At 40.4% G+C, this 26,005-nt stretch overlaps 1 protein-coding gene across 1 annotated transcript in view; it reads left to right on the top strand.

Moving 5' to 3' along the window:
* The window catches only part of PCNX2 (pecanex 2), a 224,394-nt gene that overhangs the window by 137,947 nt on the left and 60,442 nt on the right, over positions 1-26,005 (top strand). The window contains exons 22-23 of the mRNA XM_089777363.1: positions 6,807-6,917; positions 9,667-9,794. Of these exons, the coding sequence (XP_089633489.1) occupies positions 6,807-6,917; positions 9,667-9,794 (239 nt within the window). The remainder of the gene's footprint in view (positions 1-6,806; positions 6,918-9,666; positions 9,795-26,005) is intronic.

Genomic DNA, 26,005 nt, shown 5'->3' with positions numbered 1-26,005 from the left:
GTATCTTTTTTTAAAAAAAAAATGCTGCTGAACCACAATATATAACAAGAATTAACAGGGTAACCTCTGAAAAGGATAAATGTTGATTCTATTTCCTTTTTTGTTAAAATGGTGAGCACCCTTCAGTGCATAATGTCTTAGATGTCTCATTAAGGTGAGCATCATGAAATCATACAGAATAAAGCCTTCCAGCCTTCTGAAGCAAATGCAGATATGCGTTGTACAAAACCCAATTATTGCTGATGTAGATTGACATTATTTGAATAGAAAAATCAACAGAATGCTATAATAGGTTGTGGCAGTAGCAATGAAAAGTAATACTATTTCCAGTAAATCCTACTTTCCATGATTTCACTGGAGGGGTGTGTTTCAAAATGACATTAGGCAATAAATTATTAGGGACATAATCAACGCTGTTGCAAACTTCAGAAACACAACAGAAAAACAAACAATGGTTTTTAATTTAGTGTTTACCACACACACACAAAAACTTGACCATTTAAAAAATATATTTTTTAATTTATATGGACGTAAGTACAGATATGAATACAGAGATATAATAGACCTGCAACTGGAGATTTTAATCCAAACACATAAGATGGTGCCAGTTGGTCAAGCAGAACCATTATAACGTGGAAAATTAAATGCTCGGAAGCATTTAAAAGTGTGAGCTGAGAATCCTGTAAGCTTCAACTGAAGTGGAATTATATGTCTTATAGTTCCAATGGAGGTAAAAATTGTTTCTGTATTTAAGACTCTGGTTTGGAAGCCATTTGTGTTGCACGTATATCATGCAAATATATTTTTAATGTTTTTCTATTTTAACCAAAAATAATTACAAAATTAAATACCACAGGTAAATTCCATTTGTATGCTTTATTTAGCTCTTGTCCTATAAAGGGATCTATCCACACAATGTTACATGGGTGGAAAGGTCCATGTGAGCAAAACACTTTTGCAAGATAGATACATTGCAAAGTATCCTTACCAATTTCATTCTCAGTTTATTGAATTAACTGCCACTTGCTACACTGATGATAGAAGCCCACTAGAACTGAAAAAAGGAGATAATTATACAAACAAACAAAAATGTATTTCAAATACTGCAATACAACTTTAATATAAGTAACTGTAATTACCCAATTTTGCTATTGAATTAACCCACAGAATTTAATCTGTTGTATCTGGTATGTTCAAGACAAGAATAGTTGCACATAAAAACATTTTTTACAGATCAGGGTCCTTAGCTCTTTTTTTTCTCTTTGAGGTGCATTTAAATCAGTAGGCATTTCTTATGAAGAAGAATTTTGTAGATGTTAATAAGCTTACCTTACAGAAGACTTTAAAGAGGATCAGTATAATAAAGTGCTTGTCTGTATAAAATAAATATAAATAATTGTGCTTTCCCACTTTGCAGTAAAGAGAATGAAGTAGTTTACAGGCACTGATTATACTAGTAATTTGTACTAATTGAAAAGCAAGAAACTGGTTGCTGTGCAAAATTGTCACATGAATAACATCTGGGAACACTAAAACTTTACGCCCCTAAAGAATATTTCATTCCTCTACTTAGTGGAAACAATGCACTCAAGATCTAAAGAAATGGTATAATAAGAATATGCTTTGATATATTTTGATAGTCTGAACCAGAAACTCCGTCCTTTATGTAGTTCTGAAAAAGATGTAATGGAGTTTCTGTTGCTTACCAGCAAAAAAAATTAGCATAGGAATTAAAAAAATAAAAGCTTTCATGATAGTTAGTATGCTTCATTTTGGTGATCAAACATTGCTTTTAAATATACTTTAAATCTGTCAAGAGGTAGTTAATTATGAATTTTCCCAGCCAAAATAAAAGGAAAGCTTTGCTAAATGTACATTTATATATTTTTGGTCATTTATAAAATTTTAACCTTTTAAATTGGCAGCACCTTATTTTTAATTGAAGAACGATGTATGAGAGCCACCAGTAGAAATCAGTGATGTTTCTTTGTGTGGATGAGGGCTGAGTTTGGAGAGGCAAATGTTACCTGCTTCAGTATCTTTCTGAAACAAAAATATTACCATGTATACATTCTTTTGTTTGTTCAATCTGTTCTTAAAGCCCTCCAGAAATGGATGATCCAGTTCAGGGCAACAGCACATGTCTTTTCCTGTTGTGCTTAAGAAAGGGCATCTACTCTCTGTTCCCAGCTCCACAACTGTCACCTCTCTCAGGTGGAGACTCGTGTCTCTCTCCCTCTTGAATTTTTCCAGGCTGCCCCATTCTCTGGATACACTATGGGTGTGTCTAGATGGGCAAGATTTTGCCAGCTGTCTACACTGGCCGCTTGAATTTGCACAAGAGCACTGACTTTCTAATGTACAAAATCAGTGCTTCTTGCGCAAATGCTTTCACGCTCCCGCTCGGGAAAAAGCCCTCTTGCACAAGAACACTTGCGCAAGAGGGCCAGTGTAGACCGGGAAGAACTGTTTTGCACAATAAAGCCCCAATGGCTAAAATGGCGATCAGGGCTTTCTTGTGCAAAATCGCGTCTAGACTGGCCACAGATGCTTTTGCGCAAAAGCAAATCTTTTGCGCAAAGGCACTTGCCAATCTAGACACGCTTTTGCGGAAATACTTTTAACGGAAAATCTTTTCCGTTAAAAATATTTCCGCAAAATCATGCCAGTCTAGATGCAGCCTATAAGTTCCCCCAACAAGCCAGATGGCCTAACCAAGCCAGTGCCTATGCTCTTCCCTACTCTTTGAAGACTATGAACAATGAAATGGCCCACAGTTATAAGCTACCACACAGCCCTTTGTAAGCAAGCGAAGTTATTCGCAAGGTGAAAGCATTCTAGAGGAAACATTAAAACATAAAAGAATCTATACATATGCAAGTAAGTTTACCAGACATCATCCCCAACTCCGACAAGGGCTCTGGCAGGATTCATTCCTTCAAACTCCAGCAAGGGGTTCTTCTGTGGTCACAAGTTCATAACAGCTTTTACACAGAAACAAGAACCCCTGTACAGTACATAGGCTACCCTTTCCTTTGTACAGCCTGGGTCTTGGATCTGCAAGAGACTATGAATAAGCAATCATCCAGACAAAATTGTTCTCTCTTTACGTAGTATCAAAAGATTGGGTCTAGAGGTGAGAATTTGCATTCCCCATCCCACCACTAGGTATTTCTCAAAAAACTTTGTCCTGAAATCACTTTTTGCCAGACACATTGTTTAAAATAGTTTTTTAAAGTTCACAATACTTCCCATGGTCTGCCTTGTCCACATCTCCCTGTTGGAGAAGTTACATCTAAAAAATAACAATGATACATGAAGTTTGCTTTTATGACACAATAGTCTCCAATGCTATTTAAATTTAAGTCAACAAGATTTTCCTATGCTATTACAGGCAATTACTGTACTTTTCATAATGGGAATTCCTCTAGACACAACCTCCCTTAGAAGCCTGTTCTAGGGCCAAGCTACCTTTATAGTTAAAAAGTTTTCCTGATACTTAACTGAAATCTTCCTTGCTGCAGCTTAAGCCCATTACTTCCTGTCCTACTCTCAGTGGATATGAAGAATAATTGATCACTATTCTTTTTATATAACACCCTTAACATATTTGAAAACTGTTATCCGTCTTTTCTGTCTTCTTTTCTCAAAATGAAACATGCCCAATCTGTTTAATCTTTCCATATAGTTCAGGTTTTCTAAATCCTTTGTTACTTTTGTTTCTGTCCCCTGGATACTCCAGTTTCTCCACATCCTAAATTTTGGCAACCACAATTGGACACGCTCCAGCTGAGGACTCACTGGGTACATCTACACTGCATGACTATTTCAAAATAAGCTATTCTGGAATAGTTATTCTGGAAGCCTCAAAATTAGTCTGAGGCAGGCTTCCCTAATGTAGACGTGCTATCTTGATTTAGAGCTCGGGGAAGCACTGGGAAGGAATAACTTAGAATGGCCCTAGCGTCTGCACACACCTTATTTCAAAATAGCTATTTTGGAACAGGCATTATTCTTCATAGAATGAGGTTTACAGATTTCAGAATAAGCCATCCGTTGTTTCAAAATTATTTTGAAATAACGGAATGGCTGTGTAGACGCTCACATTGTTATTTTGAAATAACGGTGCAGTGTAGACGTACCCAGTGATGGCAAATAGAGTGAGACCCTTATGTCCCATGTCTTATGTATGACACTTTTGTTTTTAAATCTCACAAAGATATTAGCCTTTTTAGCAACTGCATCACATTTTGAGTCGTATTCAATTTCTGATTCACCATAACCCCCAGTTCCTTTTTGTTAACATTACTCCTAACCCGTTACTCCCCATTTTGTAGTAGTTCATTTGATTTGTCCTTCCTGAATGTAGTATTTTATAGAGGGAAGAAGGCAGACAAGACCTGAATTTCTAATATACCAAAACAAACAAACCCCATAACAGAAATTTCAGGAAGAGGTTAATGAAGATTTGTTTAGAGCAGTGTTTCTCAAACTGTGCTCCGTGGAGCCCCATATGGTGTATGGACTCATCTTTACACAAAAATAATTAGTGTTGCTCCTAACTGGCTGGCTGACTGACAGGAGCAGTTCTTTATGGCTCGGATGGGGAGATGTAAACTTTTGCAAAAGGAGTCAGCATAGTCACTGACTCATGCCCTAGGTTTGCAGAGTTTCTAAGGGAAAATCCTGCACCTGAAGCCTTCCTTTTACATGCAGCAAGCTGAAGCAGGTCTCACCCTCCATCTCCTATGGGTGATAAAATACCCAGTTTGGTCAAGACCTGCTGTGGGCCTTATACTAGCCATCCCTTTTTTAGGAGAATGGGTAGGAATTTTGTCCTTACCACCATAGTAGCTTGAGTGCAGTTAATTGTGTTTGTTTAACCTTTTCCACAGTGGCTTCAGGATGGGCCACAAACTATATGTTGCTACTCATTATTTAAGTGCAGGGTGGATGTCCAGTCAGGTTACCCCATAAGAAACTTGTATAAAGACCATGTGAATGGCTTGGAAAAGGACTTTAAAGGAAGTGTGCATTAAAGGAACAAATGAGAGGTGGATGGGGACTCCTGTGATTGGTACAAAAGGAGCCAACTTCCTGCCCCTCCATTCTTATAGCCCACCTTAACCTTCCTAGAAGGGGAGTGAATGGTAAGATTCTAGCAATGGAGTTGCAGGAGGGACATGGATAGAAAGATGGGAAGCTGGAAAAAGCCCTGCGGGTAATTGTGGAATGAACATGGGGTTTCCTGCACTGTACATTTTCATCTGCCCGGTACTCAGACATCTAAAGCTGTGGCCTGATTAAGTTCACATCAGATGTCTCTGGTCTTTTTTTTGAGATAGCCAGACAGGCGCGTGCTTTCTCTTTTTCATTTAGAAATAATTCATTAAAGCAGCTTAGCTTGCTCCAGCAGCAAGAAGTGTAGGATTTGTCTCCACAGTTCTTAGTGCCGTGCACAAATGAGTGCGGTGCCGGTGCGGACCCAGCAGATCAAGTGTTATTTTGCAGTGTGAATGCTCTCAGTTGAGTTAGACTAACTCAAGAGAAGTAACTCAGGTGTAGACAACTTGCATTAGCTCTGCAGAAAAGCCATAGCCATTGTGTCCTTCAAACTTTTATTGGGAGGCCTAACATGCCTTGTTGTTGGAGGTTTTTTTTCCATTTTACTAGTCAAAATAAGTAGTAGGTATAAAATGCTTGTTTGGGATGAGTTGCTGCAATGTTATGAAGCGTTGTGTACATTCCTGTTTCATTCTCATGTATAGTGCATGCATTGCTTCACACCAATCCTGATTGAAGGCCAAAGCCGGTCATAGTTTGTCAGGTGACAACATTACAATATGAATCTGTTGATGACCGGGTCTAGTCAGCACAACATTTCTGCTCCAGGCCTTTGCAGAGGGAGCTGGAGATAAAAATCCACCACTTCAGGAAATAGATGTGTATTGTTCTTGAGACAGGAGCTAGTGGTAGCAGCACTATGTATGTTTTACAAAAATCAGAACCAATGTGTTTTGCCATCTTGTTAGTGCTGTGTGGTTCATGGTATGAAGTGTTCCAGGTTGCTATACTGAATGCCTGTTACAGATTCACTGTTATTCCCAACATAATTATCACTAACCTTTTCTACCCTATTATCATGCACAATAAAAAGAACCACATATTTTGCTTTGGCTTTATAAATGAATGCTAGAATTGCTTAAGTATAATTTATGCAACATGAACTGTTTCTCTGACAAGAACTGCTGAAGACGTGAAAGGAAACTGATAGACACAAATCTCAAAAGTGTTATGATGCGTAGTCTTTGTATACATTTAAATTCAAGAGTTCCCAATGTAATAAGGGAATCTCTTCCAGTAGAAACATGTATATTCTTTAGCTATCAGTGTGCCCATTCTTCAGTTTTCCCTAGTGGTGCTAAAAGTATATTATACAAGTTAGCAAGTAACCAAGTTAGTACATACTGGTACAATTTTACTCCCTCTTTGAGTGCATATGCTTTCAAAAGAAAATTATTTAGGCACCCAGTTCAGCTAAGTACTCATGCATGTAACCAAATATAAACACTAGAGAAATTAATGGGATTAATTGTGTGTTTAAAGTTAAGCATATGCTTAAGCATCTTCCTGAATCAGGATTTTAATATCACTGAAAAAAGTAGCACAATAGAAACTTAATTCCATTAATTTTAATACAGTTCCTATACAATGCACAATTGTAAACAATTTAGAATTTTTAAATGTTTCTGTTGAATTACCTTGATACTAAAAAATGTCATTTTTTTTCTTTCTTTTGTTTTCAGCTATGGGATCTATTGCAAAAATTGCAGTTTGTTCTGACGTACATTGCTCCCTGGCAGATTGCTTGGGGATCTTCATTTCACGTATTCGCTCAGCTCTTCTCAATACCTCATATCCTTTATTGATGTTTTGTTTGTGCTTACTCTCAGTGTCATGGTTCATGTTTGTACACGGTTCAAAAAACAAGAGTAACATTTAATAATTTATTCCATCTAAAGTGAAAATATTTTATACTGGTTCTGGTATGCCATGTTACTTCTAACAGTGTTGTCTTCAAGTCATCATTGTCAAGTCCAAGTCGAGTCTCAAGTCACTACAGTTCAAGTCTCAAGTCGAGTCTCGAGTCCCTAAAGTCACTCTCGAGTCAAGTCCCAAGTCTAGTCTCAAGTCTTAATTTAAAAAATGTCAAGTCACTTTTGTACAAGCCATCAATATCTGCATTTTCGGACAATTTTTTCACCAAGTCGATTTAACAAAATTAGCAAGTCTCAAGTTGAGTCTCAAGTCACAAACAATGAACCCAAGTCGAGTCTCAAGTCGAGTCACCTAGGTGTCTTAAGTCAGCCTCGAGTTCAAGTCATGGGACTCGAGTCAACAACTCTGACTTCTAATAAGGTGTCTCTGAACTGAGGGAATCCAGTGTTTCTTCTGTTATTTTGATGCAGCTATTGACTGCATTAAGAATTGCATCTGGAGAATATGGACCAGGATGTGTAATGCTATTTCCTTCTTCCACATTCGTATTCAACCAATTTCCTTTCTAATAATGTTCTCACTCACAAAACATAAATGTGTCTGGTGTAGAAAAAGTATTCTCTCTCCCAATGCTTCCATCCTGGGTGGAATGTCTTGTTTATAAAGCTGTTCTTGTAGGTGGCAGAATATCCTGAGGATCAGGGTCTAAAATGTTAATCTTTTAACAGTTAGGCCTGGCTTATGTCTGAAATGCAGAGATTTACTTCAGCTGTTACTGCCCTGTTGCATCTTTCTAAATTTTTCCCATCTTAATTGCAGTCTGACTTTGATTTTCTTTTATACAAATTTTCCCTTGAATGGGTAGGGAAGTTTCCTTTTAAAATATTCCACTTTTGATTCTAAGACATGAAATGTCACAAAATAGCTGGAAACATACTTAGAAAGGTCTCCCAAAAGGAAAGATTCCAAAAGGCATTATTGACAAAAGTATTGTAAAAGTAAAGTGGCTTCCAGCCAATTTTGAAGCAGTAGGCATTGCAAAAGCTTATCATCAAAATCCATATTCTATATTAATTTGAGTCCTATTTTTATGTAGAATTGCAATTAAAACATTTATTTAATGTTGTTTAGCAGAACATTTCAAAACTGAAGATTATACTTTAACAAGATTTGTCTTCAATTGCAATTATTACAGTGACAGTAACTTTAGTGCTAATAAAATCCCTAAGTAGGATTTTTCAAAAGGAAGACAGTTACTGAATAGGGTTTAGCTGATTTATGTAGTTATTGTGGAAGTACATTTAGACGGGGTATCTATTATTTAAGTTAATGATATCCTTGTTGAATGCAAAACAGTATCTTAATGTAATCTTATGGTTAAGAATTCATATGACTAAATTACGGTTCCCACAGCAACCATAACTCTGTCTTTTTGTATATGCATGGAATATTCTATTAACTTTTATGCATTACCCCATTAAAAATTATGCAAAAATGCTACACATGCTCAAAAGGGCCAAATTACAGTATGGTTGGTTTGGCAACCGTAACTTGGAATTGACTAAGTTATGTTCATATAAATTCCCAATCGTAATGTTACATTAACACAGTATCTTTCAATTAATTCTTTCTTTAAAAACAGAAAAAAACCAAACAGTAAACCACACATAAGATGGATATATTTTAATGTTCTTGCATGTATATGTAAAGTGGCATTCAAATGATCACACTAAGGGTCATTGGAATTTGTTGTGTGCTTGATGTAAGCAGGATTTGGTCTTCAAATGTGTACATGTTTGGGGCGTACAGTTATCATTTTGAAACTTGCCTGTTTTCTCTCTGTGTCCTGCCCCTTAAAAAGACAAGACTAGTAGTGGCACTTATTTCCATAATCATATTAAAAGTTTGCTTTCTTAACATTTTTATTTGCGTTGTGGAACTGTTTCCACATACACGAATAAATACTTTTCCTCCCATGTTATGAGCCACTGTGACAACATATATCTGTGACGATAATGAGATCAGCTCATTCCAAGTCTTTTAAATTATGTTTTTCTTACATCTTTCTTTATTGTTAGCCACCTCTTCATTGTATTTCCTAGATTCATTTTCAACACCTCTTACTACTTTAAAAATTATATGTACTTGACAGTCAGGAATGCATGCATTAAAATTTTCACCTGTTACAACCACTGCACTATTCTTCCCACATTGTGGACAGTTCAGTTAATGTTGTATGTAGAAGATTTTTATTAGGCCATTAGTCTGTGATGATAAATATCTGGTAAAAGCTAGAGCGAGGTCCACTTGCTGGAGAGCCTCATTTCAAATCAGCTGGTTTGATGGTCTGTCTGCACCCAGCCCTTTGCTCTAGCCTGGTAAAAGCGAGTGAGGGTGGAGGAGAATGAGCAACTGAAGGAGGGGCATTGTGTGAGCAGGAGAGGGGTCTCAGGGAAGGGGCAGGGCAAGGGGTTTTTCGGTTTTTGCAATTAGACAGTAGGCCACCCTAGTCCTCATCTTGATAATTCGTCATGTTGTGTATGACTTCAGAGCTTCCCCCACCTTGGGGGAAATGATAAAAATAAAAAAGGTTAGGAGCTGTCTGAAGAATGATTTAAAACTGTGATGGAAAATCATTTGTGTTACCTTAACTTGAAATTTTCAGACTCTGCAATGCTTTTTTTTCAAACTCTAGCCACTTCGATCTTTTCCACTCCACTGAGTCCATTTCTTGGTAGCGTCATTTTTATCACCTCGTATGCCAGGCCAGTCAAGTTCTGGGAGAAGAACTACAAGTAAGACAATCAGAGTTTCATACGCCTGTTGTTTTTCAGGTTTTGCTCGTTCTAGTTTCCTTTCAGTCCTTTTTTTTTTTTTTTTTTTTTTTTTTTTTTTAAAGATAATTCTACATGTTGTTCTAGGGGATGAAAATAACCTTTCTGTTGAGGTCTTGGTCATACCACATTAATATTTTGTACTTATTTAGTTATTTATTAAAATGTACTTGCATAACTATCAATATATGCTATGTCCTGTCACTTTTACTTGATAGACAGCAACAAAACTATGGAAATCATAAGTATCCTTTATTGTTTTAGTGGCTAGTGTTAGCAAAATTTTATCAGTTTGTAGATGGTAAGGAGCTCTCAGCACTAAATATGAATGAGTAAACTGATGAGTCTGCAGTTATTTTTAGCAGATAATCTTTCATGAAGATTTTTATATATTTGGCTGTTTTTGTTTGGTATTAGTTTTCTATCTGCTACTTGGACAATAAAATTGACTTAAGAACATAGAAATTGTTTAATGAGAGCTAACTGTACATTTTGTTTTTGTGCCTTTTACCTAGTAGGATCTCAAAGCAGTTTACAGACTATATGTAATTTCTTCATCCAACATTGATATATGCAGCCAGCTTTGGAGTAAAATATGATAGTTGTTGAACAGCACCTACAAACTCATAGTATTTTAGGATAGGCAATAAAAATGTAAGGCAAAATAGGAATTTGCCAGACCAAGGAGGAGTGTAACATACTGTTGCACACATATGGCCTCAAATCAGCCTGGTATTTGAGCACCTTCCAAGTATTTAAATACTTAAAATAGGGAAATAACTATTTCTTTTACTTCCTTTCCAGTCTGTAGGAGAGGTAGCACGAGCAGTTTATAGTTTTTTCTGTTAGGTTGGTTTTGGTTGGTATGTGTGAATGGGTGGATAGTCAAATAAATGTATTTGTTTCTAGAAATGATTAAGTTTTTTGGTTATCTTTGGTGGCGGGGCGGTGGAAAAGGGATTTCACAACTTGGATCCAGCTCTCATGGAGGTGCTGTTTCCTGCTCTCACAACATCTCTTTGCTGAATTGTTCTAGTGGAATGTATCTGCTGTGTGAGGTCATAGAAGTGGAAGGAGAGAGAATCTCTCAGGTAGCTAGAATGCAAGTGCAGAGAGCAGAGAACTGAGATGATCTGTTCATGGTGTCCTATGTTGCTAAATAGAAGGACTGCTGTGTTTCTGTTTCAGCTGGAGTTTTTTTAGGGTGTGTGGCTTCTTGCCTTAGTTATGACTGAAGTTAAAGAATGAAACCTGGCAGTCATAAATGCATGGGGCACATAGTGCCCATTCTGTCAGCCAGCCATCTGGTTATCTTCAGATTATTTCTAAGTGGAAATGGATGGTTTTGGTTTCATTTGATGTTTTTCATCAAAAGGAGATATGGTCAAAATGTTCGAACTTGGATACCTAAATTCACATTCAGAGACCTGAATAATTAGACTGATTTTGAAAAGTATTGAAAACCTACTACCTGCTATTAAAATCAGAGGGACCTGCAGGTTCTCATTATCTCTGAAAATCAAGCTACTTGTTTAGGCACCTAACATTTGGCTCCTCAAGTTAAAAATCTTGGTGATAACCTTTTACTGCTTAATTCCAGTGCCTTTTCTTTGTCATTCTAAATAAATAATCAGTAAATTTATTCAAGTTTTGGAGATACACACAAACATTAGGTTCTTTGTGAAAACTTGGGGGAGAGGTAGACTGGCTTTGAGCAGTATAGACATCTGTGATTAAATTTTCAGTCTAACCCCTCGATTATTTTACTGAATGTTTGCCTAGTTCTCTCTTTCTCATGTATTTAAAACTTGTTTCTGTTTCTTATTAATTTCTATTTTCATCTTTCTTATTACTTTTGCCTCCTTAGTTCATTTTCCCCCTCACCTCTTGTAAGTGTTGGTGTTTTACATATCCTTGTTCAGTGACATTTCGTATTTCTAAACAAATGGCTCTGTCTTAACCTGTGCTGCCACACTTGCTTGTTTGGATTAGTACCTTAGTTGGTAAGTATTCCAACTGAAATCATTGGGAGTGCACAATGGATTAAAAGTAATAATCTTTGTGAACACGCAAGGAAAAACTAGACCCTTAGTGGTCTTCCCTTATCCACCAGTCATTGTTACTCATTACACAAATGACACACACATGGCAGTAAATAAGCATCCTTTTAAGCATCCTGCCCTTCTGTAGTTATTCCTTTGTTTACTAATTCATCCCACATGTAGCATATACTAATAATATATATCCAAAGGGTCAGAGCCCTAGCTGGTATGTATTCTCATAGTTCCGCTGAAGTCAGTGAAACTGTGACAGCTTATGTCTGCTGGGATCTGTCCCTACATTTATCAAAGTTTGTCATTCGGAATGTAAAGTTTTTGTCTGTCTTCTTAAAGTTGTTCATTTTTAATACCACATTCTTTTGCCAAATTTGCTGCTTGTTATGACCTAAAAAATGTGATAGGGTGCCTTGTTTTCCTTTCACCTTTGTTTAATAATGGGCATGAAAAATTAGTCTCACAGAAGATTCTAATATTGATAGAAATGTAGCCGTGTTAGTCTAGGGTAGCTGCAACAAAATACAGGACTATGTAGCACTCTAAAGACTAACAAGATGGTTTATTAGATTAGAGATTATACAATACTGGGATGAGTAAATGTCAAATTAATACTACATTAGAACCTGATTCTTTATAACCTTACTTACATGAACAGTCCGTCCTCATAAAGTATCCTGTTGAAGTCAGTGATACTAATCTAAACTCTTAATATCCTAGATGGGAAAATATCTATTATACTAGGGTATGTGTACGCTACCACCCTAGTTCGAATTAGGGTGGTAATGTAGGCAACCAGAGTTGCAAATGAAGCCCGGGATTTGAATTTCCCGGGCTTCATTTGTATATTGCCGGGCGCCGCCGTTTTTAAATGTCCGCGAGTGTGGACTCCATGCCCCGCGGCTACACGCGGCTCGGACTAGGTAGTTCGGATTAGGCTTGTTGCCTACATTACCACCCTAGTTCGAACTAGGTGGTAGTGTAGACATACCCCTAGATACTATGGATTGCTCCATGGAAAGGTCTGCCTAATGCAGAGAAACACTTAAAATCAAAAGGATTGCATTTTGACACCATAAGAGATAGAAAATCACATACAGATACTAGCGGGCTGTGCCCCGTGCTCGCTACACTTGCCAACCCTCTCCCCCCCCTCCTCCCCCGGCGGCTTTCGCATGATCACATCATTTTCTTGCCCAGCAGGAAAAACTTTTTTATATAGAAAGAGAGATTAGAACAAAAGGCTCAAGAAGTAGAATTGGACTGGAACATTAGTCTAGCACCGTGGTCCCCAACCCAGTGCCCGCGGGCGCCATGGCGCCCGCCGGGCCCTTTACATGCACGCGCGGAGCAATCTGGGCTGGCCCCGCCCCCGGGTGTACGGCAGGTGCCAGCCCCGGGCACATGGCTGGCTCCGGCCCCGGGTGCGCTGCGCGTGCCGGTGCCAACCCTGACCCCCGCCCCCGGGTGCGCCGCGTATGTCCTGGCCCTGGCGCCGGCTTTGGCCCCGCCCCTGGGGGCACCGCACCAGCCCTGGCCCCGGCGGCGCTGCGCGGAACCTGGGCAGCCCCTGCCCAGGATCGCAGCACATGCCGGTGCCGACCTCGGGTGTGCGGCGCATGCTTGGCCCCGCCCCCAGTCACGTGGCCTGTGAGCGGCCCCGCCCCCATATGTGCAGCGCGTGAGCAGCCCCGCCCCCAGGCGCCCGGGAGCCCCAAAACGTTGGGGACCACTGGTCTAGCACCTCTCAAAACCCTTCTTAGGGTGTGTGGAAGAATGCAAACCATAGACCAAGTTTACAAACTTTGATAGTTAAAATGTGTTAACAGGTAAATGGGTAGGTACCAAAGAAGATGTTTCAGGAATTGGTATGTCATAGCAAGTTGTGGAGTTAAGGAAGGATCATTCTGGACACTGTAAAGGAGAGCCATAGGTGCATGTGAGTAAAGGTCTGAATATTCTTATTACATTGATGATGCACTAGGCTAGGTGGAAGGGGGATGATGACAGAGAACTGATGACCAGAAGGGAGTCTTGAGGCCTCCCAGTTTAGGTAGCAAGCAACTTCTCCAGTTCTTCAGTGGAGTGCAGTTTGGCTCTCTCTTTATCCTGCTTCTTTGGATACATGCAGTAGCTTCTCTAGTGCATACCCTGCATTTCCATTGTGTCTTCTAATCCTTCCATGTCTACTTAGACATGAACAATTTAATCCCTCTAGTCGATTCTTTGATGACAGACCCTCCTAGCTCTTTGGGCAGCATGGTATGGAGTTGGCAGGATGAGGCAGATGGTAATTTGTTTTTTAAATTGGGATGGAGGAACATAACCCTAATGTCCCATTTTTTCCCCATCAGCTGTGCCAAACCTAAAGCAAACTCTAAAAGTATTAGCATGTTCTTTGGGGGCAGGGACAAAGCTTTGCTTTTGTGTGCCCATGTGGGTCTGCACAGCAATTAGCACATCCTTTGTGGTACAGGAACTGAATATGATAGTTTCTTATAATAAAAATGTATGCTTACTATATATAATATCTAATAATTAGGGCTCTCGATCTCACATGATTACATTTTTAATCTCAATTAATCATACTCCTAAATAATAGAATACCAATTGAAATTTAGCAAATATTTGTGGATGCTTTTCTACATTTTCAAATGTATTGACTTCTGTTACAATACAGAATACAAAATATACAGTGCTCAATTTATATTATTTTATTATAAAGATTTTCACTGTAAAACAATACACAATATAAATAGTATTTTTCAATTCATCTCATCAAATACTGTAGTGTAACTTCTTTATAATGAAAGCATAATGTACAAGTGTAGATTTTTTTTTAATTATGTAAGTACACTTAAACGCTAAAAACACTCAAATCACCAAGACAAACAAGTTTGCACTAGTTAATGCTTCTTGTTTACAATGTCACCTGAAAGTGAGACCAAGCGTTTGAATAATACTTCTGTAGCTGGCATTGCAAGGTATTTACATTCCAGATATGCTAAACAATCATATGTACTTCCTGCTTTGGCCACCATTCTTGAGGACATGCCTCCATGCATCAGCTCATTTAAAAAAAAAAGCGTGAATTAAATTTATGACTGATCTCCTTTGGGGTTGACACCTGTTTGGGGTTGTCTCCAGTCTCGGATGATGACCCAGCACATGATCCTTTTAAGAACACTTTCACAGCAGATTTGACAAACACAAAGTAGCAATAAACTTAAAAAACAACAAATGGTCTGGTAGCACTTGATAGACTAACCAAACATGTACATGGTATCATGAGCTTTCATGGGCAAAACCCACTTCTACAGACGACTGGAGTAGCAATGTGTGAGATTTGTTAAAAAAATATCTACGACACTTGACCTTGGTTTAAGAATCTGAAGTGCATTCCAAAATCTGAGCAGAACAAGGTGTGGAGCATGTTTTGAGAAGTCTTATCAGACCAACACTCTGATGCAGAAACTAGACAACCAGAACCATCAACTTTCTGTTGGTGGCAGTCTGACTCAGACAATGAAAATGAACAAGCACGGGTCCACTCTGCTTTGAATTGTTATTGAACAGAACCTATCACCAGCATGGATGCATATCCTATGGAATGGTGGTTGAAGCATGAAGGGACATATGAATCTTTAGTGCATCTGGCATGTAAAAATATCTTGTGACACTAGCTATAACGATACTATGCAAACCCCTTTTTTCACTTGCAGGTGATATTGTAAACAATAAATGGGCCGAATTATCTCGTGCAAATCGTAACCTCATAACCAAACTTGAAGCAGGCCTCGGTAGACTTTAGGCTCTAAAGTTTTACATTGTTTTGTGTTTACATTGAATTATTTTTGTAAATAATTCTACATTTATAAGTCTAACTTTCAAGATACAGTAGTCCTATTAAATGAATTGAAAAATGCTATTTTGTTTTTACGGTGCAAATATTTGTAAACAAAATAAAGCAAGCACTGTACACTTTGAATTCTGTTCAAATTGCAATTAATATATTTGAAAATGTAGAAAACACCCAAAATATTTAAATAAATGATATTATATTATTGTTTAACTGCACAATTAATCATGCAATTAATTGTGATTATTTTTTGATTGTGCAGTTAATCATGATTAATTTTAATTGCTTGGCAGCCATACTAATAATAATTCCAGTCCATTATTAAGATCAATTGCTTTAATAAGACCTTTAAAAAATAAACAAGAAAAAAATAAGAGAATGGAGAGAGAAGGCAAATTACCATACTACTATTTTGTTTACAACTTTGCAAATTTGTGAACAGCACTGCATTTGAAGGGGGTGAAACAAAAGCACAAATTTGTCTCAGTACTTAATAGTTAGTTATCCCATGGGAGTCAAACTCAGAGAAATTCTGCTTTCTCTTAAAAGAGGTGGGTGGAAAGGGGGGCTTGATAAAAAACCCAGCTCTAGCCTGTCCGTAGCCGGTGTTCCATTCCCAGTTTAAGGAGTTCTGTTTTACTCTTTATTTTCACAGCTGTTCAGATGATTAGACCATAGATGTGAGAGGGAGGGGAAGGGAAATAGCAGTAAATTTCATTAAATATATAAGCACTTTAAAGCTTCAATTATCTTCAAGAACTGCCTTTTCTTTCCATTTTTTTCTTGTTTTAAAACATACTTTTTCATGCTGCAGCACTACAGTTCCACTCTTCTGAGTATTTTATTTTATAACTTGGTTATAGAAGTTGACAGACTAGTGCAATAAGTTTACTTCAGCTCTAATTGTTTGATCACTTAGAGCAGCCCAGTAAAGATGTTTGCTGCTACAATTCTGATGCAAACAAACTGGAACGTTCACTTACAAGCCTCTCTCCTGTCTCTTTTCCCCCTTCCTTTCAGTTTCTATTCGTTCTCAGTCATCTGGCTCAGTTTCTATTTTGGGAATGGCACAAATTGCTTTTGCTTTGGGGGTCTCCAGTGAATTGGTGTGTGGTGTAACTAAATCAGTTAAGTGTCTCTAAAGAGGTTATGATTAAATTGCTGGTTATCATAGAACTGTATTTCCAGCCTCCCTGCTGTATTGAGAATCTTGTAACAAGACTTATTTTTCTCCAGCTTTTCGAGTGTATCCTAGTGTTTATTGTTCCTGTCACTATGGTCTGGAAAATAACCACGTTGAAATGTTAACATTTCTGGGAATGGAGTACAAATAAACTGCAGAGGAGAAACATTTGCCAGTGTGGCCACAATTAGGATTTACCTAGATTGTGCAGACGTGGGCCAGGGAAGCTAAAAAGTAAGATACATCCTTTTTGCTCCTTCCCCACCTCTGAAATAATTATTCCTCCCCCCCCCCAAAAAACATATACCTCATGGTTCCTCCTGCTTGTCAATGAGCTTGTCTATTTCTCCTCTCTCATTGCCGTTGCCTCTGGACTGGGACACATTCTTCCTCCCACTACTTCCACCTCTATCCATAATTGTTGTTTGTAAGTCAGATATGTTTAAAATGCAAAATGATATCAAAACATCTTCTGTTACTTTGTTGTTTAGTCCTCTGTCTGACATTCCTCCTTTTGTTCTTAAACCTTGACAGCAGGGAGATTTTCATAGGAAATATCATAGCAGACACCGTCTAGTTCAGCCATCTGTGACTGACTTTGACTTTGATCAGTACTAGGTACTTTAGAGCAGAGGTGGGGAACCTCAGGCCCGGGGGCCGGATGTGGCCCCCAGCTCATCTGATTCTGGCCCCCTCGGCTCAGGGCCCCCTCCTCTCAGCATTGGGAAGCCCACGCTATTGCTCCAGCCCCCCCGCTGTCCCACCTCAGAGCTGGAGCACACAAAATCTATTAGGCTGGGCCCCCGTAGGCTTTGGTGTGTGAGGAGAATGTGTGTGTGTGGGGGGGCGGTTCTTCTCAGTCAGGGGCGCATCAGTGAGGTTGGTTTGTTTGGGTTTTTTTGGTGTGTATTATTTTTGTTTTGTTTTTTGCTTTTCACTTGTGTGCGCGGCCCCCGACCCAAAAAGGGTTCCTGCTTTAGAGGAAAGAGTAAGAAATTCTTCAGTGAACATTCATGGAATAATCTCCCCAAAAGAGATTTTTTTTCTAACCTTCATGAGTTAATGGTTGGCTTATGCCCTCAGCCATATCCCTTCTAAAGCTGTGTTAAGTTCTGTCTAATGTAACTGTGGGGTGTTTTCATTACTCAGAGAATTTTTTTAATCCTACTAATCTCTTGGCCTCAAAGATCAATTGAAGCATTGAGTTCCACAATTAATAGCACTGCGTTAAAAAAATCCTTTTATCAGATTTATATTTGCGACCTTGCAGTTTCACTGAATGTCCTTGTGCTTGTATTGTGAGAGGAGGATAAGAGTCCTTGATCTGGCTTCATAAACTATTCATTACAGAACCTCAGATTTACGCACACCTCAGGAACTAGGTGTGTTCATAAAGCTGAAATGTTCATAACTCTGAACAAAACATTAGGGTGGTTCTTAAAAGTTGCAGTTGAACACTAACTTAATACAGCTTTGAAACTTTACTATGAAGAAAAATGCTGCTTTAAAGCATCTTAATTTAAATGAATTAAGCGCAGAAACAGTTTCCTTGTCAAACCTTTTTATTTAAATATTTCCCCTTTCTTTTTTTTAGTAGCTTGCATTTAATAATGTAGTACTGGTCAAAAAGGTCTGTCTGTTAAGTTTCACAAATGACACCCACTAAATCCTTGATAGACCTAAGCTGAAAATTTTTTATTTAAGAATATAAGAAGAAAAGAATGTCCATACTGGGTCAGACCAAAGGTCCATATAGCCCAATATCCTGTCTGTCAACAGTGGCCAATGCCAGATGCCCCAGAGAGATGTGGACACAACAGGTAATCATCATGTGATCCTTCTCCTGTCATCCATTTTTAGACAAACAGAGGCTAGGGACACCATTCCTACCCATCCTGGCTAATAGCCATTGATAGACCTAACCTCCATGAATCTATCTAGCTCTTTTTTGAACCCTGTTAAATTCCTAGTCTTCACAACATACTCTGGCAAGGAGTTCCACAGGTAATTTAGGAAATGTAGATTATTAGACTGTGCATGTGCCAGAACACAAAAAATGGCTAGGTTTCCATTCCCACCATTTCACATGTTTGACTCTTGTAATGGCTCTAAAATCTGAGTGATTACTTGGATTTTTTTGAGATTTGGTGTGCCTTGCGGGGACATGGCATAGCATTAGCAATCCAAATTTGGAGTCATTTGATTAAGGGGTTCCTGAGTTACAGGGCCCCCAAAATGATTTATTTTTGCTGCCATTTACTGTTAAATTGAGAGGTATTAATGACTGCATGAATCACAGACTTCACTGAGATTGATGGCTGCAAACGGACTTTTCAATTAACATAACTAAGAATAAATTAATGGCAAGGGCCCACCTAATGCAAAAAAGAGCTTTTTAAGCTGACTGGTGGGATGTGGCTGCAATTTCTTAGTCCTGGATAGCATAGCTTTGGGGAAAGTAATCAGAGTATTTGTGGGAGAGGGGAAGGAATCAGACATGTGAATGCTTCCTGGGAGTATTATGGTGTGGAGGATTAGGGGAATACAGACAGAGACATTTGAGTCTGCAGCAAGGGGAGGAGGGTGGTGCAGAGGCAGATAAATGGAGCAGGATGGTAGAGCAGGGGCAAGATTTTGGGGGTTCAGGTGAGGGAGGAGTTACACACCTGCCCTGCCAGTGTGCCCCAACCCTCTGCACTCCCAGCCCTGCTAGTACACCCTAACTTTCCTGCACCCATAACTCTGGAAGTGCACTCCAATCCCTGCAACTCCATCTCTGACAGTGCACACCAACTCTAGTGCATCCCTAAGCCTTGGAAGGAGCAATTAGACGAATCAGTGCTTCCTTGAAGGTAAAGGTTAATTGGGGGGGGGGGTTGAAAAATGTGGGGGAATAGGGAAAAGCGGTTTGGGGTTACCACAGAAAGGGCAGAAAAATGGGGATGGAAGGGAGAAGAGGGGAGAGAGGCTGGAGAGTCATGAGGGAGGCATTGTGGTAGGAGTTGTGATGGGGAAATGGTGAGGTATTGGGGGAGCACAGGGACGGGGCACCAGTCAGTTACACCTTCTTCCCTTTTGTGTGTGTGCCCAGATCTGGGGGGGCTCTTGCCCTTCTAATAGGTTCTGAGACCCTCTCTCTGCCCCCTCTTATGAACTGCAGTATGGGAGTCTCCCATGTAAATGCCCCATGTCTGTCTGACAGAAATGGATTCACCCTCCTTGCTCCCTTCATGTAAGCTAGATTTTAGGAGGCTCTGAGACCCCCCTTGGGGTCACCAATGAGAACAGACTGCTGAGACTAGAGTGAGGAGCTTAAAACAGGTATGCTTGAAACACAGTGAAAATTCTTCAGCACTAGGGACTGGAGGAGGGAACATCCACTGAGATGATTCCTCAGTTCACTCATCTCAGAGCTGCTGTTTCCAGCATGAGAATTCTCTTTCCTCTGACAACATCTAATTGAGATGAATAGGCCACTTAACCCCTGTCTGAGCCTGCAACTTAAGAGTCTGAAACCCATTCTGAGCAGAAATCTGAGAACTATAATCATTTGGGGAAAAATCTGCCTCGGCCATTATTATTTAGTTGTTTTTTAATTTTGAAGAAAGTTAGTATGAGTAAAACAAAGTATTCTAAAAGTGTGCCCACACGACGAATACTTTGTCCAATTATGGTAGCCCTATCTCAAAAAGGAAATATAGGGGTAGCGGAAAAGATTCAGAGAAGGGCAGCAAAGATGATCAAGGGTATTTAGAAGTTTCCATAAAGGAGAGACTAAAAAGTTTAGGATTGTTCACCTGAGAAAAGAGATGTGAAAGGTGTGAAAGAGATCTATACAAATTAGTTTATCAACTCCAGACCTGGGTCAGAGGTACAACTGCCTAATGAGCACTTACCCTTCTAACAAACATTTCTCTTTCTGTTAAAAAAAACAACACTAGGGCTACATCTACACTGCAGGCTTCTTGTGCAAGAACTGTTTTGTGCAAGAGTTCTTGTGCAAAATGTCTTCCACAAGAGCGCATCCACACTGCCATGTGCTTTTGCGCAAGTGTGTCCATGGCAGCGTGGACACTCTCTTGTGCAAGAAAGCTCTGATGGCCGTTTTAGCCATAGGGGTTTCTTACTCAAGAAAATCATGTTGCCTGTCTACACTGCCTTCTTGTGGAAGAGCTCTTGCGCAAGAGGGCTTATTCCTCGTGGGGAGAGGAATAACTCTTCTGTAAGAAGCCTTGTTTTCTGACACTGTACTATTGTAAATATACTTGCGCAAGAACGCACGTGCAGTGAAGACACCCGGCAAGTTTTTGCGAAGAACAACTGTTCTTGAGCAAAAAGCCTGCAGTGTAGACGTAGCCTAGGAAATTAAATGGCAAAAACCTCCATTAATGCAGAGTTAAGGTTGCAAAATGACAGCTAATGTCCAATGAAAATCAGGAAATACAGAGTTAAATTTAGCACTCATGCAACCTTAATTCTGCTGTCTTTGAGGAATGTTCTCCATGCCCATAACATACATTCCCCAACAGGGCTTTTTTGCTGTAATGAACAGGTACTACCTGCTCTTGTCCTATATTCAAACACTAAGCTAACAGAATACCACATTTATAAAATTTAACAGCCAGTTATACCCTTTTATAACACTTTCACACTTGCCCACGGAATATCATCTGAATCTATACTTTTGGCTACCCATAATTAAATCCACAGACTTCTCCCATATCTAGGGTGACCAGACATTCCCTTTTTAAAGGGTCAGCCCTGTATTTAAGCCCTCCTGCAGGTGTCTTTCTTAAAAACGGGCAAATTGATGTATCATTTTGTTTCTCTCCCACCCTCCCAGTCAGTACTGGCGGGTCCTGCTGCTGGATGGATCCCTGCTCGCCAGCCACCTGCTCACCAGCTGCAAGTGGGGTTCAGAGGCCAATGATGTGGGTAGGTGCGCAAAGCTGGTGGCAAGGCAAAGTTTCAGTGCGTGGGCTCAACTGCTTCCCCTGCTGGTTTGTCAGCACAGCCCCCGCTGTGTGCTGGCTCTCAGCTGGCAGGACCCTGCCCCCCTCCCATTTTTCCAGCCGGCATGGGCTGCTCGCTGTGAGCTATGATGGTTAGTGAGTGGAGACAGGCAGGCAGATACGAGTCACCTCTGCTGCCCACCCATTTGGCCTTTAATTGCTCCCCCTCTTGCTGTTGTCTCCTTGCTTTGCCCTTTCACTCCCAGCCCTGCTGCTCCTCTAAGTCCTTCCCACCAGGGCGCGTCCCATCCCCGGAGCTGTGCTGACAACCAGCCGCTGGTCGGAGCACTGGGCTCACCAACAGCCTGGCTAGCCAGCTTCTTCCTTCCCCCACTACTTCTGGCTGAATTGGCACCCCAGGAAAGTCCCAAGACTCTTCAGCGAGGGGTGCTGGCCAAGAGAAGCCAAGCCCTTCAAATATCAAAGCCTGCACAGCACTGGCATGGAGAAACCTCTCCCCCTTCAACTACGGTCTGGGGTGGTGAAGTAGAGAGGAGGGGGGTATTTTCCAACCTCTTCATGCCCCAAAGCAGCAGGCTCTAGAGCAACCCCTGGGGGGCGTGCCCGTGCACACACTCCCTGGGTTGCACTCCCATGGAGCGTGGGACTGCTCCATCCCCTGGGCACCCTCGCCCGCTGAGCCTCTCTTCTGGCTGAATTCATTGAAGCCCCCAAACTCAGGGTCCCTGGTGCACCAGGTAGCTTTAGGGCTTAACTCCATCCTGCCTGCCCTGTAGCTGGGGGAGAGGAGGCAGCTGGGTTATGTTGGTGGCCAGATTGGTGGTGGTAGCTGCGGGCTGGAAGGGACAAACTGCTTCCAGCTGTGGGGGGGGAGGAGGTGAGTGGGGAGAAGAGATGAGCTCAGCCAAGACATGGGTGGGATCCTTGCTCCCCCACCCCTCATGGGTGGAAAGTAGCTCCTATACCTTCCTTCCCGAACAGTGCCAAAAGTCTGCTGCTGGCCACATTTTGGGGTGAACCCTGGCAGAAATCTAGGAGAAACCCTGTCAAAAAACCCTCATCACCCCCTTGCTGTGTTACCTCAGAAGATACAACACTAGGTCTCAGGAGAAGCAGGTCTGTCTTGGGGGTCCAGCCAACCATGGAAGGCAGAGAGCGCTGGGTACAGAGGGGTGAGTCAGTCAGGCATCTCCTGTGTCTGAGGTGTGTGTGTGTGTCCTCAGTTTGATATTTGAACATTTGTATTTTATATTCTGACTGATTTGCCACTGAACTTGCTTGAATATGAGTAATTTTACCAGATGTCCCACATTCAGCATAGGAAAATATGGTCGCCTATATCCCACCTCACTACCAGCAATACCTATGGCGAGAAGACACAAGTGGCCTGCTACTGAGCCAGTCTACACAGTTCTGTACTGAAATGATGCAGGCTGTCAGTAGGGTTAGCATAATATATTTCTATGTCTGTAAAAGGCCTTTGACTTAGTACTACATAACATTTTGATTAAAAAAGCCAGAAGGATGTACAATTAACATGGCCCACATTAAATGGATCAAAGCTGACTGACTGATAGCTATTAAAACATAAACAGAAACAGGGAATCATAAACAAGCGGGTGTGTTTCTAGTGGCGTCCTACAGGCTTCAGTTCTTCGCCTTACACTATTTAACTTTTATTAATGAGGTGGAAGAAATCATAAAATCATCACTAATAAAGTGTGCATATGGCACAAATATCGTTGGGGAAGAAGTAAATAATGAAGAGCACAGGACACTACTTTAGAGCAATCTGGATCACTTGAGAAACAGGATGCAATCAAACAGTATGTATTTTTAATATGGCTAAATGTAGACGTATATGTCAAAGTACAAAGAATATAGGTCATAGATGCATAAATGGGTGTGGTGGACTCCACCCTGGGAAGCAGTGACTGAGAATGATTTGAACATGGATATTGAGCAGAACATGTGCTCCCAATGTGATGAAATGTCCAAATGGACTAAGGAAAGCTTTGGGTCCATAAACAGGGAAATCTTGAGAAGGAACAGAGAGGTAATTTTACCTCTGTATTTGGTGCAACCACTGCGGGAATCCTGTGTTTAGTTCTGGTTCCCACAATTCAGGAAAGATGTTGATAAATTGGAGAAGGTTCAGAGAAGAGTCCAAATATGATTAAAGGATTAGAAAACCTGCCTTATAATGATAAATTCAAGGTGCTCAATCCATTTATCTTAAGAAAGGGAAAACTAGGAGGTTACTTGATTTCAGTCCACAAGTACCTACATGGGGACCAAATATTTAATAGTGACTCCTCAGTCTAGTAGAGAAAACTAACATGATAACATGGCTGGAAGTTGAAACTAGAAAAAATCAGACTAGAAATAAGGCGTACATTTCAGTCAGAGTAATTAACCTATGATACAATGTACCAAGGATTGTAGTGGACCCTAAATCAAGATTGCATATGTATTTAAAAGATATTTTGGGGGACGTTCTCCAGCCTGTGCTATTTAGTTTTAGCTCCTGTATGATCACTGTTTCCTTCTGGCTTTGGAGTCTATGAATCTGTAAACCTCCAGATATATATGTATGGCTTTCCTTTGATAACACACATACCTGAATCAGACCCAGATCGGCACATAACACAAGCCCAGCTCTAGCATGCCCATCAAACAAATCCTTGTATCTCTCAATCAAAGCTCTTCCAAGCTGTTCCACCTTATTCCTCCACCTTTCAATACAGCTGCATCTATCACAATGAATATCTCTGAAGTGTATGCAGGTAGATTTCAGTGGCTATTATCAGCTTCAGAGGAGCAGAGTTAAGATTATGTGGGCCTTTACCTTAATTTTATATTTTCTGGGTTTTCATAAATTTGAGTTTTGCTGAACTTAACATTCCAAAAGGGCATTAGCTATCATTGGCATCCTTAAATTTGCTTTAAGGAAGTCTTTTGCCATTTTCTTCCAGTGTGGTTAGAGACTACTTACAGAATGTTAGTGCTGTTTGGGACTATGCATAGTTGGGTGGATTAGGGTCCTTGGGACTCTAGGCCAGAGCAAATAGGGAGCATTGGGGCTTAGGCACTTGTCCTACTTTCCCCAGTGCTTCTGCCAGACAGTAGGGTCAGAGCACATGGGCTTACCCCACTCGGCCTGCCCGCCTGGTGCTTCCAGTCAGAGCACAGGGAGTTGCTTTGGTCTGCCCAACCACTCAGCACTCTGCTAAGGAGTGGGCCAGGATGTGGGAGTGCTTGTTTTTAGGGGCCCTTGGGCATGGGCCCCATTGGCTAACCCACCACTGTGCACATTAAGTTAACCCAAAAAGTATCAGGGTTCCCTTGCTGCCTAATACTGTGCCCCATAATTCAAGCACTGGGAAAGATGGAACACTTTGGTCATAATTTGGTAATCACTTCTTAACTGACAGCACTGCCAAGGTAGGAACATTAGTGTGTTTAAATAAAAATGACAAAAATGGTTTTCCTCCTTTGCTACTTGTAACTAGAAAACATGGATACTTCCATTAGTTAAGAGCTTTGATAAAAAACTGAAACAGTGGGTTTAATAAAATTATGTGAAAAGAAACACCGTGACTTTAAGATGCATATGTACTGGTATGAAAGTATCAATGTAGATATGGTAAAATATATATATATTAGCTTTTGCTTTGTAAGGTATGGAAAGATCTGGATGAGAGAGAATAACAATATTCACCAAACAGATAAATCTGGTATAAAAGTAAGTGGTTCTGAAGCTTCTAACAAGGTTTTTAAAACCAATGGAGAGTACAAAAAAAATTAAAGTTATATTTTAAATATTTGACAGTACATGCAGTCCCCGAGTTACGCGGATGCGACTTATGTCGGATCCGCAGTTACAAACGGGGCCCGTCTCCCTGGTCTCCAGTAGACCAGGGAGAGGAAGCAAAGCGGCGGAGCACGCGGGCAGCGGACAGCCCAGACGCGTCTGGGCTGTCCGCTGCCCCCGTGCTCCGTGGCTTTGCTCCGGACGCCTGTGGTACAGCAGCTGGGGCACTGCCGGTTGGTCCCATAGCGCCGCTCTGGGCGCTACTGGACCAACCCGGCAGCACCCCAGC

Source organism: Pelodiscus sinensis, chromosome 3, assembly GCF_052426305.1.
Source record: "Pelodiscus sinensis isolate ZL-2025 chromosome 3, ASM5242630v1, whole genome shotgun sequence".
In the NCBI taxonomy this organism is placed as follows: domain Eukaryota; kingdom Metazoa; phylum Chordata; order Testudines; family Trionychidae; genus Pelodiscus; species Pelodiscus sinensis.
The sequence above is the reverse complement of the archived record's forward strand: the minus strand, read 5'-3'. Positions and strand labels throughout refer to the sequence as shown.